This window comes from Tribolium madens, unplaced genomic scaffold (assembly GCF_015345945.1).
Source record: "Tribolium madens isolate multiple individuals breed KSU strain unplaced genomic scaffold, Tmad_KSU_1.1 Scaffold_3;HRSCAF=73;Tcas5.2_LG2, whole genome shotgun sequence".
Lineage (NCBI taxonomy): Eukaryota > Metazoa > Arthropoda > Insecta > Coleoptera > Tenebrionidae > Tribolium > Tribolium madens.
Window position 1 is genome coordinate 10,408,198 of NW_025401006.1, and position 20,021 is coordinate 10,428,218.

The 20,021-nt window shown below is 30.1% G+C and overlaps 2 protein-coding genes across 9 annotated transcripts in view; one reads left to right on the forward strand and one right to left on the reverse strand.

The window, feature by feature from the left end:
- The window catches only part of LOC123007130 (eye-specific diacylglycerol kinase), a 91,177-nt gene that overhangs the window by 67,142 nt on the left and 4,014 nt on the right, over positions 1 to 20,021 (reverse strand). For 3 of the 6 annotated variants that reach the window (XM_044402203.1, XM_044402205.1, XM_044402201.1), the window contains exon 1: positions 9,142 to 9,282. The exons of the other annotated variants lie outside the window; for them this stretch is intronic. The gene's annotated coding sequence lies outside the window, so the exon portion shown is untranslated. Of the gene's footprint in view, positions 1 to 9,141; positions 9,283 to 20,021 lie in introns of those variants that run through there. 6 annotated transcript variants of the gene reach the window in all.
- Positions 15,554 to 18,579, forward strand: LOC123007131 (adhesion G-protein coupled receptor G2-like). 3 transcript variants are annotated; one of them, XM_044402210.1, is made up of 3 exons: positions 15,588 to 15,632; positions 16,021 to 16,105; positions 16,317 to 18,579. In XM_044402210.1, the coding sequence occupies exons 2-3, from the start codon at positions 16,060 to 16,062 to the stop codon at positions 18,260 to 18,262; spliced, it is 1,992 nt and encodes a 663-aa protein (XP_044258145.1). In that variant the 5' UTR covers positions 15,588 to 15,632; positions 16,021 to 16,059; the 3' UTR covers positions 18,263 to 18,579. The 3 variants fall into 3 exon arrangements, with proteins under 3 accessions (XP_044258147.1, XP_044258145.1, XP_044258146.1); XM_044402211.1 differs by having other exon boundaries at positions 15,615 to 15,632; positions 16,344 to 18,579; XM_044402212.1 differs by lacking the exon at positions 16,021 to 16,105 and having other exon boundaries at positions 15,554 to 15,632.

Genomic DNA, 20,021 nt, shown 5'->3' on the forward strand with positions numbered 1-20,021 from the left:
TGCAATTTATGTGAAAAATTTTTTTTGAAAAAATTAAATATAAAGCAGATAGTTGTAATCCTTAGAGTATATCTTTTATGAGAAAAATAATTTTATAGTGGGTTGCCATTTAAAAAAATATTTTTTTTTGTAGAACTCAAAAACAAAAGGAAATTTCGAAAAATTTTATTCTTGTTAAATCATCACATTTTTATAGTACTTTATCACTCATCAATTAGTTTTAACAAAAAATAAATAGTTTAAGCAAAAAACGTTTGGTTCCATACTTTTTATTCACCTGGTATATAGATTAAAGTTACGTTGTAAATTTTTCGTGATCTTCGGCTGCAAAACTATTCTATAAAATTATTCTATATATTTCTTCACGTCTTTCCAACTACTTATAAAAGTTTGCCAGAGCATTAGAGCAAATTTTGAAAACCAAACAACATTTCAAGCATTTACCGAAAACTTTTGGATAAAATATCACTGTAGCCAAATGCATGGCATTTCACCCACTAGCTTTATTAAGTCCAGCAACTATATCATTAACCTACATTAAAACCACATCTGTTCGGTGGGTGTCTTCATTAAGCAATAAATTAGGAAATTACTTAAAAATATCCGATTAACCATGACATTCAAATAATCCATTCGAATTTCCAATTTAGATTTCGCTCGAAACTTGGAAAGCTTCAAGTCTTTACATTTTCAATTCAGCAGATTCGGTAATTAATTTTTTAAAGACGCAGACAGCATCGATGCCAAGAGAAAAAATCTGTATAAAATTAGAGCTTTCGATGGATTTGGGTGTACGTAATCGATGTTACTTGCGTCAATTAACCGCCCTCGTAAACGTTATTTACCCCAAACTAGTTTAATTAAACCGTAGTTTTGTTTATCTCGTCCACATATTTTATAGCCCAGTGTTCTTTAGTTAAACTCAAAAGGTATCCCCCAGGCTTAATAAGCCCTCTATCTGGACACATAGAAAGATAAATCCGTTATTGGTATTCTCATTACACAAGTTAAAAGCAACTAGACCTGAAATGCAAGGAAACGACTTTGACACTTTGAACATTAAAGGATGCCAAGTGGAAAATTATCCATTTACAGATTTAGAGGTAAACGGCCCACAGATTGAATTAATGGCTCTGATGGCAATTAGTCAAAGAATTTGCATCAATTGTGTTTGATACTGAATGATTCACCGACCTTTGAAAAGCAAATGCTGCCCAAAACGTAATGGTTGATAATAAACTAATGAACTTCGATAACGAAGGAAATCTTGTCGACCTGGAAAAATTAAAACTGTATCAATTCTGGGGAATTTAAACCGATTTTAGATGCAGATAATGGAAACGTAACCCCACTGAGATTCAACTCTCATTATATAATTCCATTGCCCCGAAAACATTCCAAAAATAAAAACAAATTATTTCTTTTCCCAATTGAATTTGAAAAACAGACATTCAAGAGAACAAATAAAGAAAAGAAATTCGCAATTTTCTCATTTTCTTGTTTGTTTAAAAATAAAAATGCAAATTATTAAAGCATCAAAGCTTATTTATCGAAGCGAAACCAACAAAAACACTTGATATTTTTCAAAATACTTAAACTTTGTTAAGCAATGAATAAGTCGACTTTAATCTTTTTTGTAAAGAATACAAAGCGAATCGATTTTTAAAAGTGGGATGCCTCGGCAAGAGACATTTAATCTGTTTATAAAACATTGAAAATCAAATCAAAGCCATTCTAAATTCAGAGATGTTGAAAACTCCAAAGTAACGCGAAATGTATTTAGAAACATTCATATTAATTTATTCAAAAGATTCGTCGGGATATTTTGCTTGAAAGAATAATTTTTTTCTTATTTGGTGGACAATACAATAAAATTGACACTAAACCAAGAATTAAAATTTTTTTTCATTGGATTTTTCAGTAGTCGCAACCACAATGACAATGACTAGCTGTAACACTATTATCTCGTAAATATATTTTGTTTAATTTAATAAGTATCCCCTTTTAACAAATGCGGTGACAAAAACATTCTTGTTTGTTGACGATTTTATCAATACTATTCGAAAACAAGACAAAACAATTTAACAGGACAAAAATAAATAAAAGACACTCCATTATTGGCAACATTAAAACAGCTTGCTTAAAGCATTAACTACATAGTATAATGATGTCAGGATGATTGAAGACCACGTATACAATATCGACCTCTGTAATTATGTTTCTTTTCTGTCATTGTATTTTCTTCCTAACGAGTTAAAATTCTCGTTACTATTTCTATATGCAGGTGTCAATTGCTGGTGAAAAATTATGTCACTCACGCCTCTGGTGACACTATCGATTCTATAATGTGGGACGTCATGTCAGTTTTGATGATGGGTTAACTTAGTTAGGTTCACTTACACAAAGGAAGTTTCCTGAAAATGTTACTAACGGAATTATCATACGAACAAGGCGACAATTCGATTTCATTTCTAAAACATCGTAAAATTGTTTGACGATTATCATCATGAAAAATCTATACTAGGTTTAACATTGACAATATTCAAGTTAGCATTTTGTGCATTTTTCAATTGGATAAAGAAACACTTACCCAACCATCGACTCGGTGATTTCCCAAAAACATTAAAATTGCGGTTTGTAGACATTTATAGTTGAAGAGATCCCGTTCTCTTATTTTATGACTATCAATGCATTGAATAAAATTACCATTTAAATTCAATAGACTTTCCTGCAACTTTGTGAATGGTGAAATACGGGAAAAAAATTTTGGGTTATTTTCCTCTTGACGCGAACACAAATGAAATACTTTTTATTAATTACACAACAAAAATTGATGCATTTCAAATCCTATCAATTGTAAAATTTCAGTTCCAACTATCATCCTATTAAATGACTTCAATAGAGGTAAAAACAGAAAAAACCGCAAACATCAACTTTTAATTAAGCATTCATAAACACAATCGATTGAAACGATTCTCTGCCTATTTCAACTTTTTCAAGTTCAAAAAGACACGTACTTCAAAATATTTTGTTCCATTTATATCATTTTTCAATTCTTTTAAATTGGGTGTATGAACCATTAGCTTTTATTACGACACAGAAAATTTATTGATAATCCGAATTCAAATGCGACTAAAAGTATTGACTATTTTCATAGCTTGTCATAAAACCGTCTAACAAGTTCAACCATCCATTATCTAAAAATTACAGCAATTTCGTTTTATGAAGCAAAATAGGACTAACTATTTTCATAGTTGCATAAGTTATATGAGGATACTATGGTCTTCGAAATTTGCACCCAACGATTATTTTCTTTAGGATTTCTTTAAATCAACCGTACTTGGTAATCTAATGTAAGTAAAACAACCAAAAAATAGAATAAGAGTTCCAGTCAAAGAGATACTTGCAAATACGCTAAATAGTTTCCACGATCGATTATTAAAATTTTGATTTCTGTTCGCTAACTTCTTAGATTTGTTATAAGTTTGATGTATTTTATGTAAAATCATTTAAATTATTAATGTTATCAATGTTTACCTATAATTTTTCCAGCCACATTATAAATGAGATGCATTAATATTAAAAAATCAATATATTTTAGGAAAAATTGAAATAAAGAAAGCAACTTTTTCGCAATATTTGTGTCTTTTATATACAAGGTGATTCTTTTAGGGCCTACATTAGAAACTTTTTAACTTCTAATGCAGATAGGAATTTGAAATGTTGTACACAACCCAAATCAACCAGTCTGAGTTCAACTAAATTATTTTCAAAATGGCTGAACTTCCGGAACTACGAGAAATTGGCGCCAACTTTGAAATTTTAAATGGTACCCACTTATTTTTATTGCATTTTTGAATTCTCCTCTTTAAACTAAGTAAAATGTACCTTGTTGTTAGTACTTAACTGTCATAGTTTTTGACATATGTCAATTTTTTGGTCAAAATTTTCACTTGCAGGGGTTCATTCAAAACATCACAGCTCTTGAACCCTTTGCGATAAGTGAATATTTTTTGTTGCATTCTAAAACCAAAGGTTCGAAAAGTTTTCTAGAATTTTCAAAATTGTTGACTGTCAAATTGCAAGGCTAGTATGATTTTTTGAAAATGATCATTAACAAACAGCTTTAACTCAGTTTTTTCAAATGAAATGACTCTATTTTCTCAACGGCAATCAAAACTACATCAATTTGTAGAAGGACTTTTATCAACTTATCCTATACCTATCTCTTATAGTTTTTGAAATAATCACAAAAAACATGTTAATGTTTTTATTTTTATAGTTAATCACGTAGGCTTTGGAAAAATACAATAAGATATAGTTATAATTAATACAGATGTTCGATATGTTTACCATTTTCAAACAGTCCAAAACTCGATGGTGAACTGATTTGAGTGGCTTCCATTAGTTCATTTGGTTGAAGATTATTAAATGCCGCCTCAATTCTTTGTAATTCCGGATGGGTGTTGTGTAGACTAATAAATCTTTAATTCGTTTTGATCATTTTCCAAAGGCTACGTGATTTACTATAAAAATAAAAAACAAAACCACGTTTTTCGTGATTATTTCAGAAACTGTAAGAGATGGATATAGAACATGTTGATAAAAGTCCTTCTACAAATCGATGTACTTTCGATTGCCGTTGAGAAAATGGGGTCATTTTATTTGAAAAAACTGAGTTATAGCTGTTTGTTACATATCATTGTCAAAAAATCATATAAGCTTTGCAATTTGACAGTTGACAATTTTGAAAATTTTAGGAAACTCTTCGAACCTTTGGTTATCAAATGCAAGAAAAATTATTTACTTATTGCAAACGGTTCAAGAGCTGTGATGTTTTTAATAAACCTCTGCAAATGAAAATTTTGAGCAAAAAATTGACATATGTCAAAAACTATGATAGATAAGTACTAACAACTACTCAGTTAGGAGAGGAGAATTCAAAAATGCAATAAAAATAATTGGTTACCATTTAAAATTTCAAAGTTGGCGCCAATTTCTCGTAGTTCCGGAAGTTCAGCCATTTTGAAAATAATTTAGTTGAACTCAGACTGGTTGATTTGGGTTGTGTACAAAATTTCAAATTTCTATCTGCATTAGAAGTTTCTAATATAGGCCCTAAAAGAATCACCTTGTATTCTTCGCTTAATTGTGACATGTTGAAACATAGTCAACACGTTACTTCCAATAATTTTTATGATACATCAGCAAAACCGAATGTTTTAGGTGCATTTACCTACAAAGTCTGCAGTTTTATAGATTCTTCAATTACTCCAACTCCTATTGTTACAATTTTATTGCCTTCTGTACAAAGAATAAAAAAAATGTACCTACTCCACGTTGGCGTAAAATAATTTCTCTTGGAGTTTTATTTTTACGATACTTAACTTTTACGACCTGACCTCTAAGAATAAAGTTTTTTTGTATATTTAATTAAGTAAATTTATTTTCGTTTCATTATTTGATTTAGCTAAACCGAATGTGTTTCTAAAATAATGCTGCCTTTGTTTGCAAGTAACCATATCAATCAAACTTGTTTTATAATGGAGTAAGATAAACACAAGAATTCCGGAGGATTGCGTTCATTGTTAGATGTAAATAGCTAATCCTAAATTGTGAAGAAACAAGACTAACACCCTGCAAATAACTCATTATTGACATAATAAGTACGTTCTAAATTAATTTTGAATAAGATGTTCCTTTCGAACTGAATCTAGAGATCACAGAACAAATAGCTCCAACAATATGCTAATTCCGTTCATACCGACAAAAACATATGTCGCTTCAATCCGTTGACGGTTCCATTTACAAAATTCCAACATTAGGTAATTGGAAAAACAGCAACAGAAAAGTTTTTCCTCAAATTACCACATATGGAAACATGCAAAACGTGTCATTTCATTCACATCATGTGCGTCAAGAACAGACTGTTTATTGTAACAACAACTGGAAATACTTTTGTGGAAAACCTTCCATTAAGGGTCTTCCAACATTTGCTGAAAAAGAAAAAAAAGCCACTTATTTCTGCGGCCTATTTTCTCGCCTAGAGTGAATCTTCACGATGCAAGATTGGGATATAAATCGTTTTACAACTGTATTGATTTTAGGACTCGGTTCAAATTTATTATTGTAACAAATAGTTTCCTCCAAGGTGGGAACCTTTACCAGTTGATTAAATATATCGCACCGGCCCAGAAATTGCTTACTAAATAAACACAAGTTGGGCTATCGATTCATAATTTATCACATTTTGGCATTCCAATACAAGTTAATTATTCAGAATATTACACTAAAATTACGAGTGTAACAGCCGCAAACGGAGCCTTAGGTTATTAGGAAACTTACTCGGTTTACCACTAGAAGAAATGTCAACAGTGACCTAATGTTTTTGTATTAATAGAATAATAGATGTAAAACGCCTGTTTATACATTTTGTCACAAATCAGGTAAAGATTTAATTGAAAAAATTGTAAAATAGAAAAAAGCTTTAATTTAAAACTGAACGGTTTGCGTAGCAATAATAAAGTGCGAACAAAAACAAGTAACCCTTTAGATATCACATCACAAGTCCGGCCATCTATAAGATTGTAAAATCACAGAAGAGTAGAAAATCAAATTGTTCTCGCCTGTCAATTTTTTTTCTTTTCTACTTCAATTTTCTCTAAAAGTGTGTTTTTTTTGCTGTGTTAGAATTTATGAATTATAAATCACTAATAGACTAAAAAAAATACAGATAATACGTTAATAGGAAGATTTATACATAATACCCAATAATACTTTCAACAAATAAAGAAAAAATAAAGGTACAACGGTTACAATCCTGTACTTTGCTTAAATGTAATCGGATTTTCTAAAAGCCATGTTATTTCAACATCGTTCAAACAAAAAGCTGTTCTATTTAGTCCAATTTATTCTTTTGAAACATCAAAGCAATATGAAGGTAATCTAATTATTAAATAAAAACAAAACTGTATTACAAAAACTAAGCGGTCACATCGATACTATTGAGTTCAAAGAGTTGAGGTGATGCGTTTTCCATCCAATCAATCAATTTTTTTTTAGATTATTTTCTTTTATCTACAACTAAAGACCTGAGTGATGCCTTTAGTTATGCACACCAGGTTTATCAAGAGTATGTCCACTCTCTATAATGTAAATACATACCGTATAATAATAATTTTAAGCCGCATTGCTTCTGTTATGAGTTGGAGAGTAATAGATATACATATAAACATTATAGAAGGAAGTAAGATAGATTATATACGTAAGGATAGTAACAACAAATTGTTTCGATTCGTCGCTGTATAGTTCGTCTGTTTTTTGTTATACTGTATAAAGATGCTGTTTCTGTGAAGCACGAAGTCACTATTCAAGTATCAAGCCTTCAATTAGATTTCTAAAATTTAAAAATAAATTGACATAACATTAAATATTGTAGAGATAAAAGATGTAAGACTTGACACTTGTCATTTTCAATGTTGCCAACTTCATTTCAAAGTTAGGTTTTCAAGTTGGTGTAATAATTACAATACGTAACGTTCGTGAGCAGAGCAAAGCACTCTTGTCCAAGTTTTTATTTAGACGTAATATTTAATAAAAAAATTATCGTAGAACTCGATCCATTTTCTTCCCAAAGAGGATGTTTTATAGTTCTAAACAGAGTCAGTAACATTAAGTCAACTCCACAAATCAATAAATTTTTATTTAGTCAAGTTGAGACATGTTTCGGCACCCTTGCGCCACATTATTCCTCTGTAAAAAAGTAAAAGGACGAGGTCAGTGAAGCTGAAGCCTCGCCCGTGAAAATTTTATATAATCAAAACACTAAGTAAAATAAAAACTTAATAGTATAAAAGAAGCAGAGTTTAAAGCAATGTTACTCTTATACAGGATTTATCAGAACTCGCGTCCCAGAGAAAAATTTCAAGTAAGATAAGGAACCAAGAACATGGAAAAAATGTTTAAAAAATTCTGTCAAAAAATTTTGACATTTATTTTTTGACATTTGACAATTTTTTATAATTATTTAGTAAAGGTACAAAAATTTTGCCAATAAAAGCCACAAATAACATTAAACAAAGTTGCAATTTAGAATACAGCTTCCTTCTAATAGCCTGTAGCAAAACAACTTAGAAAATTATTTTTCCAACAGAAATACAGCTACATTCAAAAAATTTTAGAGGTTTTTTTTTACCATGGTGTGAACGTGTTTTATTAAAAATTTGTTAAAATATTTTGATGGCACTCTAAATTCTGTCGCTAAATTCATTTTCCAGGTGAACGACAATTCTGGCTTTCTCTACTTCACTTAAATGGGGCATTACACAAATTGGTATAAATTTAATGAGTATTCTCAAGTTGACAATTGACAATTAAAACCGAATTTACATTTGGAAAAATTTCATTTCCCATTTTTTTAATGTAGCTGTAAATAGAGTCAAAATGTAAAATTTAAACTCTCATAAGTTCAAAATTTTTATAGATAGAATTTTTTTAACATATTTTCCATGTTCCTAGTATTTTACTTTACATGGCAATTTTCTCTGAGACGCGAGTTCTGGCGCATCCACCGAAAAATATAATATATCAACAATAAATGTTTGATACGAAGTACGAATATATGTGTAAGTCACAAAAGACCTTCAACAGCAGTTTTATTTTACCTTTAAGTGTTCTCATTTACTTAAAAATAAAATTGTCTAACATCCTCTATACGTAAGGTTACTTGTAAATTAAGAACTACTACTATAAAAACAAGTACATGTGTTATATTGGCATATCTTTACATACGGTTCATAAGAATTCTGAATAAATATTTGAAAAACTCCCCGAAAAGTGCTAAATAAGAAACTCGTTGATTGTATTTCAGTACCATATTTTATTGATTCAAATATTCATGTAAAATTATATGGAGAAACCACAATTGTGTGCTTTGAAATTCAGTCATCATTCGTGGATTACAATTTTGAATGGAGGGTTTATCTCGATCGCGGCGATGTCACTTAACAGATATCAACTCGCAATGAATGTAAAAAGCTGTCGGCGGCTGAAAGACGACCCCATTGATAAACCGCAATCAAGCGGGAATTATAGGGGTACGCAAACATTATAATGAAATATCAAACAGATATACCAACGTACATGCTGGGTGAATCCCCACAAAGCTTGTATAGGATCACTGGTGCACGTGCACGATGATATGGGGCCCCTTATCGGGGACACGTGGTGTGTTCGCGAAGACGTCAGCCGGTGATTTTCGCCCGTCGCGGTTTCGAGAGCACTGACTGACACCGACATCGGCATGCTCTCAATCCGCCTTGGTCCTGCGCCGTCGACGCCGCCACCGCCACCGCCGTCATCAGCATCAGAAGAACAGATGCGCCGGGACGTAATACAGCACCTACGTGTTTGGAGGAAGAGAGGCCTCATTATTTTTAATGGCCAAGGATGAGACGAAGGTCGAAGAAGAGCTCAACTTGAACACATATATTACCATTCTTTAGAAGTTGTATATCAAATCAAACCGAAGCTTCTATCGTAACGTATTACGTATGTGCTGTGTGCTTTTTACCAAAAATAAGTTTCGAAACGTTATTCGAAACGGGGGCTTTGCAGGAAATTGACAGAAGTTAAAGCTCTTTAGCCCTTTATTAGGTCTTTTCCTAGACTTGATCACAATTTTAAATATTTCATTTAAATGATAAATTTTATCGAATTATACTAGTAGAAAGACACTTTGTTTGGTACTCTGTACTACTAACTTCAGAAATGTATCCTCTTGGAAATCAATACTAAGGGCCAGTTTCATAATCGATTTAAAGGGACTTTAAAATTAATGTTGGTTTAGATGTCAAATTTTTGTCAACAAGTCCATAGTAATCAGCACATTCTAAACCAACATTAACTTTAAAGTGCCTATTATGAAATTGGCCCTTAATATTGTAGTTTTTCCATTTGTTTTAATTAAAATTAAAATTTGAATTGTAATAAAAACATTTTGTAACTAAATACAGCACAATAAAATTTGCATCTTTTCTGCAACTGTTGATTTTAGAACTGATGTTGCCTCAGAAAGCAATGTTATATTTTTTAAAATGTCTGGAAAAAGTTTTCATAGCGGGTAAATAAATTTAAACTTTACAGTAGACCATAAAATAAATACGTTACAAATAATTATTATTCAAGAAAAGTGCTACGTGTTGATTTCTAAAGCAGACTTGAAAACTCACTCACATCTAAAAAATTATTCTAGTAAGTAATCTAATTAAAACATGGTTTTAGAAAAAAAGTTCATTTAAATATTTCCTATTTTTCTATTACTAACAGTAATTTTAGGATTGACATATTTATTAGTAAAATAGACCAATCGACAAAATAATTTTTTTTCTTCGTAAAACAGCCTTCACACTTTAAAACAATATTTGCAGAGAAAATTTCAGATCGAGGTCAATCCGAAAACCCAAATTTCCGACGGCCATATAAACATCGTCGCGAATATTAAACAGAACAGAAAATGGCGTTACGTCTTTGTTTACCCACAAAGTGACAAAAACTATAAATAATTGTTTTCTCATTTGTTCTCGACAATATCCACTTTTGTCCATTTATTAAAGTCAAGCGTTGAGCAAAAAGTAAAATCAAATTTACATGAGACATATTAAATCCACGCTTAAAAAATGTGAAAACAATGTCCCCTGCGATTAATTCTCATCAAAGGATTAATTATTGGTATTATTAATTATTTACCCATAATAATAAATTAACAAAAAAAAACACAAAATTACATATTAAAGTGTTTTCAATAATTGTTTCAAACTAAGTTTTCACGAAAATAATACTTAGATGTGGGTTTAACAAACGGGGCTCTTCCACAAGTCGTATTTCAGACAACTATTATAATTTATTAAGTGTCTTCGACATCATGAAAAATTGCAGGCATTAAAGAAGTATATATCAGAATTTTACAAAAGCTGTAACATCTATTAGATGTCCATTTTGCAATTTAAAGCTTCATATTTGAAATATTGTGTGTAAGTGTACATGAGCATGATTTGTTAAATTGCAGCACTGCTATGCAATTTGTTTTTTCAGATTTATTTTGCAAGTATGCTCCATTCATTTCTGTGTCACTTTTGAACATACAATTTTTCCTATCTTTAATTTAAACCAACTAGTCAATGTGGTGGATATAAAAAACTGGGACAAACATTACAAAGGACAAATCAAAAAATCAGAAGTTAACATCAGGTTTTGGCTTTTTACAAATACGGTTATAAAAGTTAAAGTTCAGTATTTTAATGATGTCTACATTTACAAGGGTTTTATAAATAACACAATTGATTTAGCATCTCCTTATGTTCAGAGAGCTTCAACAGTAATTTTTAGATTGCTGACAATTTTTATTTTGAGTGACAATGGTGACAATTCAATGAGCAAATTTTGAATGTTCCAGCTTTTAATATTTATCAAAAAATAACGATTTAAGAATGTTTATTTTTTCAAATAAATGTGAAATATAAATATATCCTCTGCAAAGTTAGTCTTTGTCCTTACTATTAAATAAAGACTGCTGCAATTTTGTGACAGAAGTACATTAAAAATTTAAACTAAAAACATCAATAAAAGGCAGTGCTGCGTGCTATTTTCTTCGTGTCACATTTATCTAAAGAAAAGAGTAATACTCTAAGCACTTTTTCCAACAAAGACTGTTTGTAAAATTCACACAGCAATTCCCAGACGTAAAACAACCAGCACAGTTTATTACCCAATTGTCTCACTTTCTGTAATCACAGTCACGTACAAAAGATACAAATACTGGAACAATTCTAAAAAAAGAAAAAACTCTATGTTTAAATGACTTAATAAAGAATAAGGTACAAAATCTCTAAGAAATTAAACAGTTGCAATTCTAGTTCTTTCCTCCTAAATCCATATTTATTTCCAGCCGCAAAAGCAACATACATTTTTTATTAATTCTTCTGAAACATTTTCTAATTCCAAAGCTCATTTTTTACTGTCGCGTTTTCATAATGACCGCATCTGCTAAGCTGTTAATTTTTCTTTCCCCTTCTTAATGTTTTATTAAAACGCTGAATCAGTAAAGTCACGTTTAAGTAAAACCCGGCATAAAGGTCACTTTTTATCGACTTGCATGAAGTTTAACGACAAATTTAATAAAGTACAAGAGCAGTAAAAATGAAACCGACAGGATAAAAATTGCTTCGATATAAATTCGAATTTATAGTCGTACCTGCTCTATCAACTTCCTATTGGTTGGTGCAAATTCGATGAACTAAGCGACGACCTGAATTACGGGCCCTTATTTATACACCGGAATGTTTTATAACCTACTCAACATCGGCAATAGTTTTATTACAAGCCTCTACAAACAATTCAATTCGGCTTAAACGAACTGACACATCCAAACACGGTTTTTTTCAATAACACTAGTTTTTTATTTTATTTCCTAGTATAAAAATAAAACAAGGGCTTCAAGAGTAGAGTAGATACTAAGTGCTATATCCTCTCAAACGTCCAGACACAAGATTAATTTTTATGCTCTAGAAAAACCAATTAAACCCTAAAAGAAAACCCAGTTATTTAGAAAAGAAAAATACTTCGTAAAATCAACAATTTAATATTAACCCGGCGCATCCACCATAATTTTTATTTCATTTGTACTTTGTTTGAAATATTAAGTTAATCCAGGTATCCGAGTATTGCAAACCTTTTTGCAATGTTTCAGTAAATTAATAACAAATTACTACATTATTTTTAATAGAAAATATTTAATTAAAAATATATTCGTAAATAAACATTGATCCAATTAAAATACGCTTCGATATTTTAGTTTAATTAAACATCGTTCATAATAATCAATATAATACGAATTAAACAGGTTGCTAAAAAATAGTAAAACAAACAATTTTATCTACAGGTGTTTCAGAACTCGCACCCCAGAGAAAAATGGCACGATACCAAAAACATAAAAAAATGTTTCAAGAATTCTCTCTGTCAAAAAATTTTAACATTTATTTTTTGACATTTCACCTTATTTTATGTCTATTAATATTAACGATAATCTTGAATGTGTGTTTTCATAACTATTCGCTAAAGGTACAAAAACTTTGACAGTAAAAAGCCACAAAAAACGTTAAATATAGTCACAATTCAGGATAACACTTCTTTGTTTCCTCTTCTAATAGCTAACAGCAAAAAAAACATGTAAAATTATTTTTCCAATAGAGATAAATACTCCAATAACTTCAAAATTTTTATAGATAGAATTTTTTTAACATTTTTTCCATGTTTCTGGTTATTTAACTTACTTCTCATTTTTCTCAGAGGCGCGAGATCTGAAACACTCTGTATATCGCTCATAAATACGAGTATGTCATGAAAATATTCATAACTTGCAAATTTAAAAATAAATTTAAAATTTTTTCCACAACCAGTCAATATTAGGTCATAATACCACTACTAGGAGACGTCTTACGATATGAATAAAACACACGGGTCTTATGAAAAATGAATAGCAACCCTCTCGTAATGAGCCCTGCCCACTTCTGAATAAAAATTAGTTTAACAAACGTCGCTTAAAAATGTCAAATAAAATTTTTTCAAAATGTTAGTTAAGTCTAAATTGTCTGCTTGTGGATAAAACGTTGTATTGCATACGGCTCTTACAATAAAAAACCATTATTAAATATTGACGACTTGATACGCTAATATAATAGAATAATAAATAATAATTGTTCATTATCCAAAATATATACACAAATTCCGTTAAATAATAAAAAAAGATCAACCACAACCACAAACTCTAACTAAACAATTGAGAAAAAGTTGATCACATTTCAACCCTTAAAAATTCAATACAGATATTCCTGTGCATAAAAAGTTCGACAGCCGAATCCAGAAGGTTGAAAAGTTTTTAAAGAAAATCTCCGTCAGAACTGTCAAGTTATGTGAAGTCATGAACTGCGTAATATTGTACGAGCATATTTCTCGTAACATTCTTCACGGAAAATTGTAACAGACTCGACATAATCATCTCAAAAACGTTCTGAACATTTGAGAAATCGCTTAACGCTACATTAAATCATTAAATAGAATTCTCCTAGCCACGTTTTGTCGACATAAATTATCACTTTTTTAAGATTTATACAAGTTGTAGCAAGAAAATGTATTGTACTCGACTACTTTCTAAGTCAATTCGTAATTCATAATAATCATCTAATGGCATTTTGTAATAGACTTTTAAGGTAAAAAACCGTATTACATTATTATTTTTTCTATTATACGTATATCCACAACTACATAATTATATTGTGTTATAAGCTTTTAAAGGTGTAATAAAAGTTGCTTCTATGGCAACTTTTTTACTTTGTCAGACAAGAATTTATTTAAATACAGAAGAAATATTAAAATATGTGAGGCTCTTTGCTGCCAAATTTATGCTGATATAAAAGCTAATGCAGAAATGATCTCAACACCGCAAATTTATTCACAAGTTGATGCATAAATATGAACTATGGAAATTCACTGCATAATATGCAAAAAATGCAACATAATTTCATTAATAACTTCTGTAAAGTATCACTGTTAGGTAAGTCATTTTAGGTAAATTTAATTTTCAAAAAAGAATTGAGTTTATTAATTTATCGTTTAAATCAACTTAAAGCTCATTACACCTGTGTAGGTTGTTTCACTATACACAAAATTCCCTTACCTTATTAACTATAATGAAGTTTTCAACTTATGTACTAGTACACCTACTTCCGCTTAGTTACTACTATAGTTCCGCATATACAACCAGCTATACAAGATTTGTTTTATTCAAGTTTGCTTTTGCAAACGTGTTGTTCAAGCTGTATTTTCGATGTTGAATGTTAGTAAGTATAAAAAATGTATATTACATATCAAAATTGCAAAAGTAGCAAAAATATTTGCTACAAATACATATTACTACATATGTAGGAAAATAACTGAACAAGAAAACGTAATAATTTTAATTACAAATACCGCATAAGACAAAACTACAGCCCAGTAACATTACAGTATATTTACTGCTGTCGTAACATTATCTCTTCGATCCTTGATTTGTCGTAAAAATACACTAACAAAGCTTAAAAACTTACCACGCTGTAAGACATGACATGAGACTTACCTGAAACAAACAAAAATTATTAATTACCTGATCTAAAAAAGTGGACTGTCTATCGATATTACACACAAGACTCACTTGGGTTTCATTGACTCATCAAACTGAACCCTTCGGCCAATTTTTGTCAGAGTTAGCAAACTGTATAATAAAAAAATATGTTAACAACATGTGAAGTATTACAATAAATATTTAAAAAGATTTTATTTAGTTTTTTTTTCAAAATTTATTCTTCTTGATTCATGACTCAGTAAAATAATACTCGTAATAAAGTAAGCATTTCATGTTTGATTAATTAATTAAATGTAATCGTAAATCGAGCGCGTATTTGATAACACCTGTAGTATCAGTAACACTCGTAAAACTAGTCATTTTGTTGTAAACTGTTATAACGGTTACAGTTATGAGACTGACTGTTTTTATACTTTCAGTCAATATTTTACTACAAAATGTTTCCAGTGCAGATGAGGTACGTTTTTTATTTAAAATTCTTGACAAAACAACAAAATTTCTTTAAAAAAAATATAAACTACAAAGTGCACACCTTCGTAAGTAATATTAATTTGATAGTATTTTTTGTTGCAAGAAAATCAAATTAAATTAGGCAAGAATGTGTAACCATTTTATAACGAAAAGTGCTTCTTGTTTGTATTAAGAGTAAGCAACAAAATTACTTCTTTTTGCAAATACTTATTTAAGTTAATTGTTTAGACAAATGGATGCAACAAAAAGAAATATTTTTTTATTCATATTAAACAAATTAAACATGAATAACAAAAGTTTCAGGCATATTTAAGAAATTTTTGTTATATTAGAGCATGTGTAGTGCAAAAACTACTGCTATATTTTATTTATAGAATCAAGAATTTTTAAAAAATAATAATAGTGTTCCCGACATGGTTAGAAGTTCTTTATTTAAAATTGACGAAACAACCCCTCCAGGTAATTATTAAATCATTTTTTATTGTTAATTTCAAAGTACCTGTTGCTTTCGCGTTTGTTTTTTTATTCACTAATTTTTTTGTCATAAAACTTCTTGCTACAGCAATGAAATTAAACCCATTTCACTTGATATACGAGTACATGTTTTATTATACATTATTTTTTACATTTACCTTACAACTTTGTAGCTATGTGATTTTAATATTTTTAGTTAATAACTCGAAAATACCATCAATAGCAATTTTCCCAATCGTGGAGACAACAACACTACCACCTTCTTTTGGGAAGACGTGTTTAGACCATGAAGAGGACTATGGGCGAAGATGGCCAGAAACCCAAGCTGCAGCTTGGGCAACAACCAATAACATGGTTTGTCTTCACGAAGACTACCTTCCCGTTAGAAGACATTGCTCAGAAAAGGCTGTTTGGAAAGAACCAGATGCTAAAGGCTGTGCTCAAGTTACTTATACAGATACAACACATAAATTAATTGATTTACTTCAGAAAGATTCACCAGAAGCGATTAACACTCTTGTTGAACTAACAGAACAAGATCAAAAACGTTTTAAAGTCATTGATATCTACCTCATTTCACAAATTTTACAAAAAGCTAGTAGCAATAACAATATTGCAAAAAACCCCGACAATTTTACTGAAGTTATTAGCAATATTATGGACTTTGAGAGAGAAACACTTAATGCTTCGCAACAACTTTTAAACTCTACCGATAATATTTTGTACAGTTTCGACAAACTCCTCTTACAAACAAGAAATACTAACATCACACAACCTAAACTATTTATTAGGACTATAAACGTAGACAATAATGTACATAGGGTAATGATCAAAAGTAATAAATACAACAATAGTTTTCATTATTTCGAAATGTCGGAATTTGATAATGATGAACATCTACGAAACCAAGATTTAGAAGTAGCTTTTTTGGTACGTAAAAATTTTCCAAGAGACTGCTACTTCATTTCATTATTTTACAATGACTATCTTTTTAACCAAGATGAAAACGTCACTCTTGGAAGCTGGATCCTCAGTATTTTAATTCCGGAAACTGGAAATGTTGATAACCCGTCAATCCAAATTTATTTTAAAGAATTTAACAAACATGCACACCAATCGTGCAATCATTGGAAATACGGCAACGATGAAAATTATATAGCAAAACCGGGAAAATGGAAATTTGATAGTGTAGCTAAAAAGTTCAAAAAAGGGTATTACATCTGCGAAGTGAACCACACTACCCATTTCGGAATGTTAGTATCCGGAACGGTGCCTGAAAATTTTATTTTGGACCTGATTACGATTTTCGGCTCGATTTTATCGATAATAGGGATCATCGTAATTATATTAACCGCAATATTGTTCGAGAGGGGGAGAAACGAAATAAGTAAAAAAATCGTAATTAATGTCTCCATATGTTTGCTACTTTTGATAATATTGTTTATTATATCAGACCGGGTTAATAACGGTAAGGCTTGTATTACGGTTGGAATTTTGTTGCATTACATAGTAATTGCTCAATTTTGTTGGAGCTTAGCAGTCTCTTATTCGAGTTATCGCAGGTATTATATCGTGTTCAATTATCACGTTGTGCATATTTTAAAATTCTGTATTTTCTCGTGGGGAGTCCCACTAATTATTGTTACAATAACTGCAGCAATGAATTATCAAACGTATGATAAATCACCAGATAAAGAATCCTCCCAAATCTGTTACCCTAAAGGCATTTATCTCAAGTTTGGAGTGTGCTTACCGATGGCGGTCATATTGACCATAAACTTGATCATTTACATAGTTATACTAAAAAATTTAACAGCAACAAAACTGAACATAAGAAAACATGTCACTAAAAAATCTTATAATAAACAAAAAGTATTGATTTTGTTGTTTTTCATGATGGGCATGTCTTGGGTTTTTGGTTTTCTTGTCGCATTCACGGACAATATAATTTTTCTTTATATTTTTTGTACTACAGCGACTTTGCACGGTTTTGTCATTTATCTTTTTTACATCGTGGATTCAACCGACATTAAACAACAATGGAAAACTATGTTTGATAAAATAATACCAAAAAAATTAACACAAAAACTGAGTTCTAAGAGTCAAAATACTGACATCGTTTCTGAATCTGTAGTTGGATAATTGGATAAAATATCTCACCTGTCCTCTTCTTCGTCTGTCTCTTCTTCGTTGTCCTCACCATTGGTGCAATAATTTTCATCAGGAATTTTTAAAGTGTCAGTGGACATTTTTTGTAGTCAACACTTAAGAGCACGATCGTCAGTGTTACTAAATGATTTTATATTATGAAAATAACACATCGCGGTTGTCCTTGTACGTACTAACTTAAACAAGATTAAGACCCTTAATGCCCTCTAAATCTTGTTAAAGTGTGATGGTCATAGTAAGTATTCCAAACATGATTAGTTCAACACTGTTTCGATGTAGGAAATTAATCGAAAGCAAAGGTAAAAGTAATGTAAACAACGTTTTAGATAGTTGATTCGCATTTTAAGTATCATAATAGGGTTATAGCTAAAATGTACTTTTCATAAATAAATTATGTTCCTTTTATCTTAACAAAAAGTGTTTTTTAATTCGTTTCACACCTAAGAAACAATATTTATGTTTACATATAAGTGATTGTTTAATTATTATCAAAAAACCTCATTTGTAAAAATTTAAATATACAGGGTTATTCATAAATATGAAGCAATATTTGAACCTCAAAAATGACCTATAAAATAATGATGTTAATTTAAATAATAACTCGTGTCCTATCTCTACTGATAAAAATTTTACAGCCCTCGGAATGTGGGTATGGAAATTTGATTTTTTTGTAATAACTTTGGAACTCTTTGACCAAATATTATAAAATTTGGAACATTTCCCTGTGACAACATACCCTTTAAACTGGTAATCACGAAAACCGGATACATCCACTCAATTTCCGGTTCCAGCAGTAGAAGGTCACATTTTCTGTGTTTTTCCATTTTTTTGCTCTCTTACTCGTAACACCAATTTTTTATTGCCCAAATCGATAGAGTAATCAATCAAAATCCTTATTTTTTGATTTCAGCGTTGTGCAGTCCTCAGTTTAAATTAAAATATCTTTGAAACGGTGCACTTTAGGTGTATTAAAGATTATGCGTTTTTTATTCGAAATTGATTACTCTATCGATTTGGGCAATAAAAAATTGGTGTTAAGAGAGCAAAAAAATGAAAAAACACAGAAAATGTGACCTGCAACTGCTGGAACCGAAAATTGAGTGGATGTATCCGGTTTTCGTGATCACCAGTTCAAAGGGTATGTTGTCACAGGGAAATCTTCCAAATTTTATAATATTTGGTCAAATAGTTCCAAAGTTATTGCAAAAAAATCAAATTTCCATACCCACATTCCGAGGGCAGTAAAATTCTTATCAGTAGAGATAGGACACGAGTTATTATTTAAATTAACATCATTCTATAGGTCATTTTTGAGGTTTAAATATTGCTTCATATTTATGAATAACTCTGTATATTTTACTATTATTTCGGTCATCATTTTAATCAAAAATGGAAAGCATGTCGATTGATAGAAAATTAAATACTTTGAAATTTACTTATTATTAGGTATAGCTTCATTTGAAAAAAAAATATGAAAATTATAACCATATTTTGCAAATCTACCAATACTATAGATTCTATTCTTAAATTTAAATCTAATTGTCTTCTTTTTTATATAGGGTGATTTTAACAACAGCAAGTATTGTAGAATTTTATTTATACCTAACCCAATTTCAAAAATTAAAAAAAAATGATTAAATGGCTTTTAATATAGTATAAGCTAACAATTTTAGAATTTTTCTAAATGTCATAGTATATTTTGAGCTATATTCAACTTTCTAATTTTAAATTA

Excerpts from the sequence above, each read along its gene's own strand:
- LOC123007131 (XM_044402210.1), top strand. The coding sequence starts at position 16,060 with ATGGTTAGAAGTTCTTTATTTAAAATTGACGAAACAACCCCTCCAG. Across the intron at positions 16,106-16,316 it reads TGACGAAACAACCCCTCCAG|TTAATAACTCGAAAATACCA; the intron begins GTAATTATTAAA and ends TAATATTTTTAG.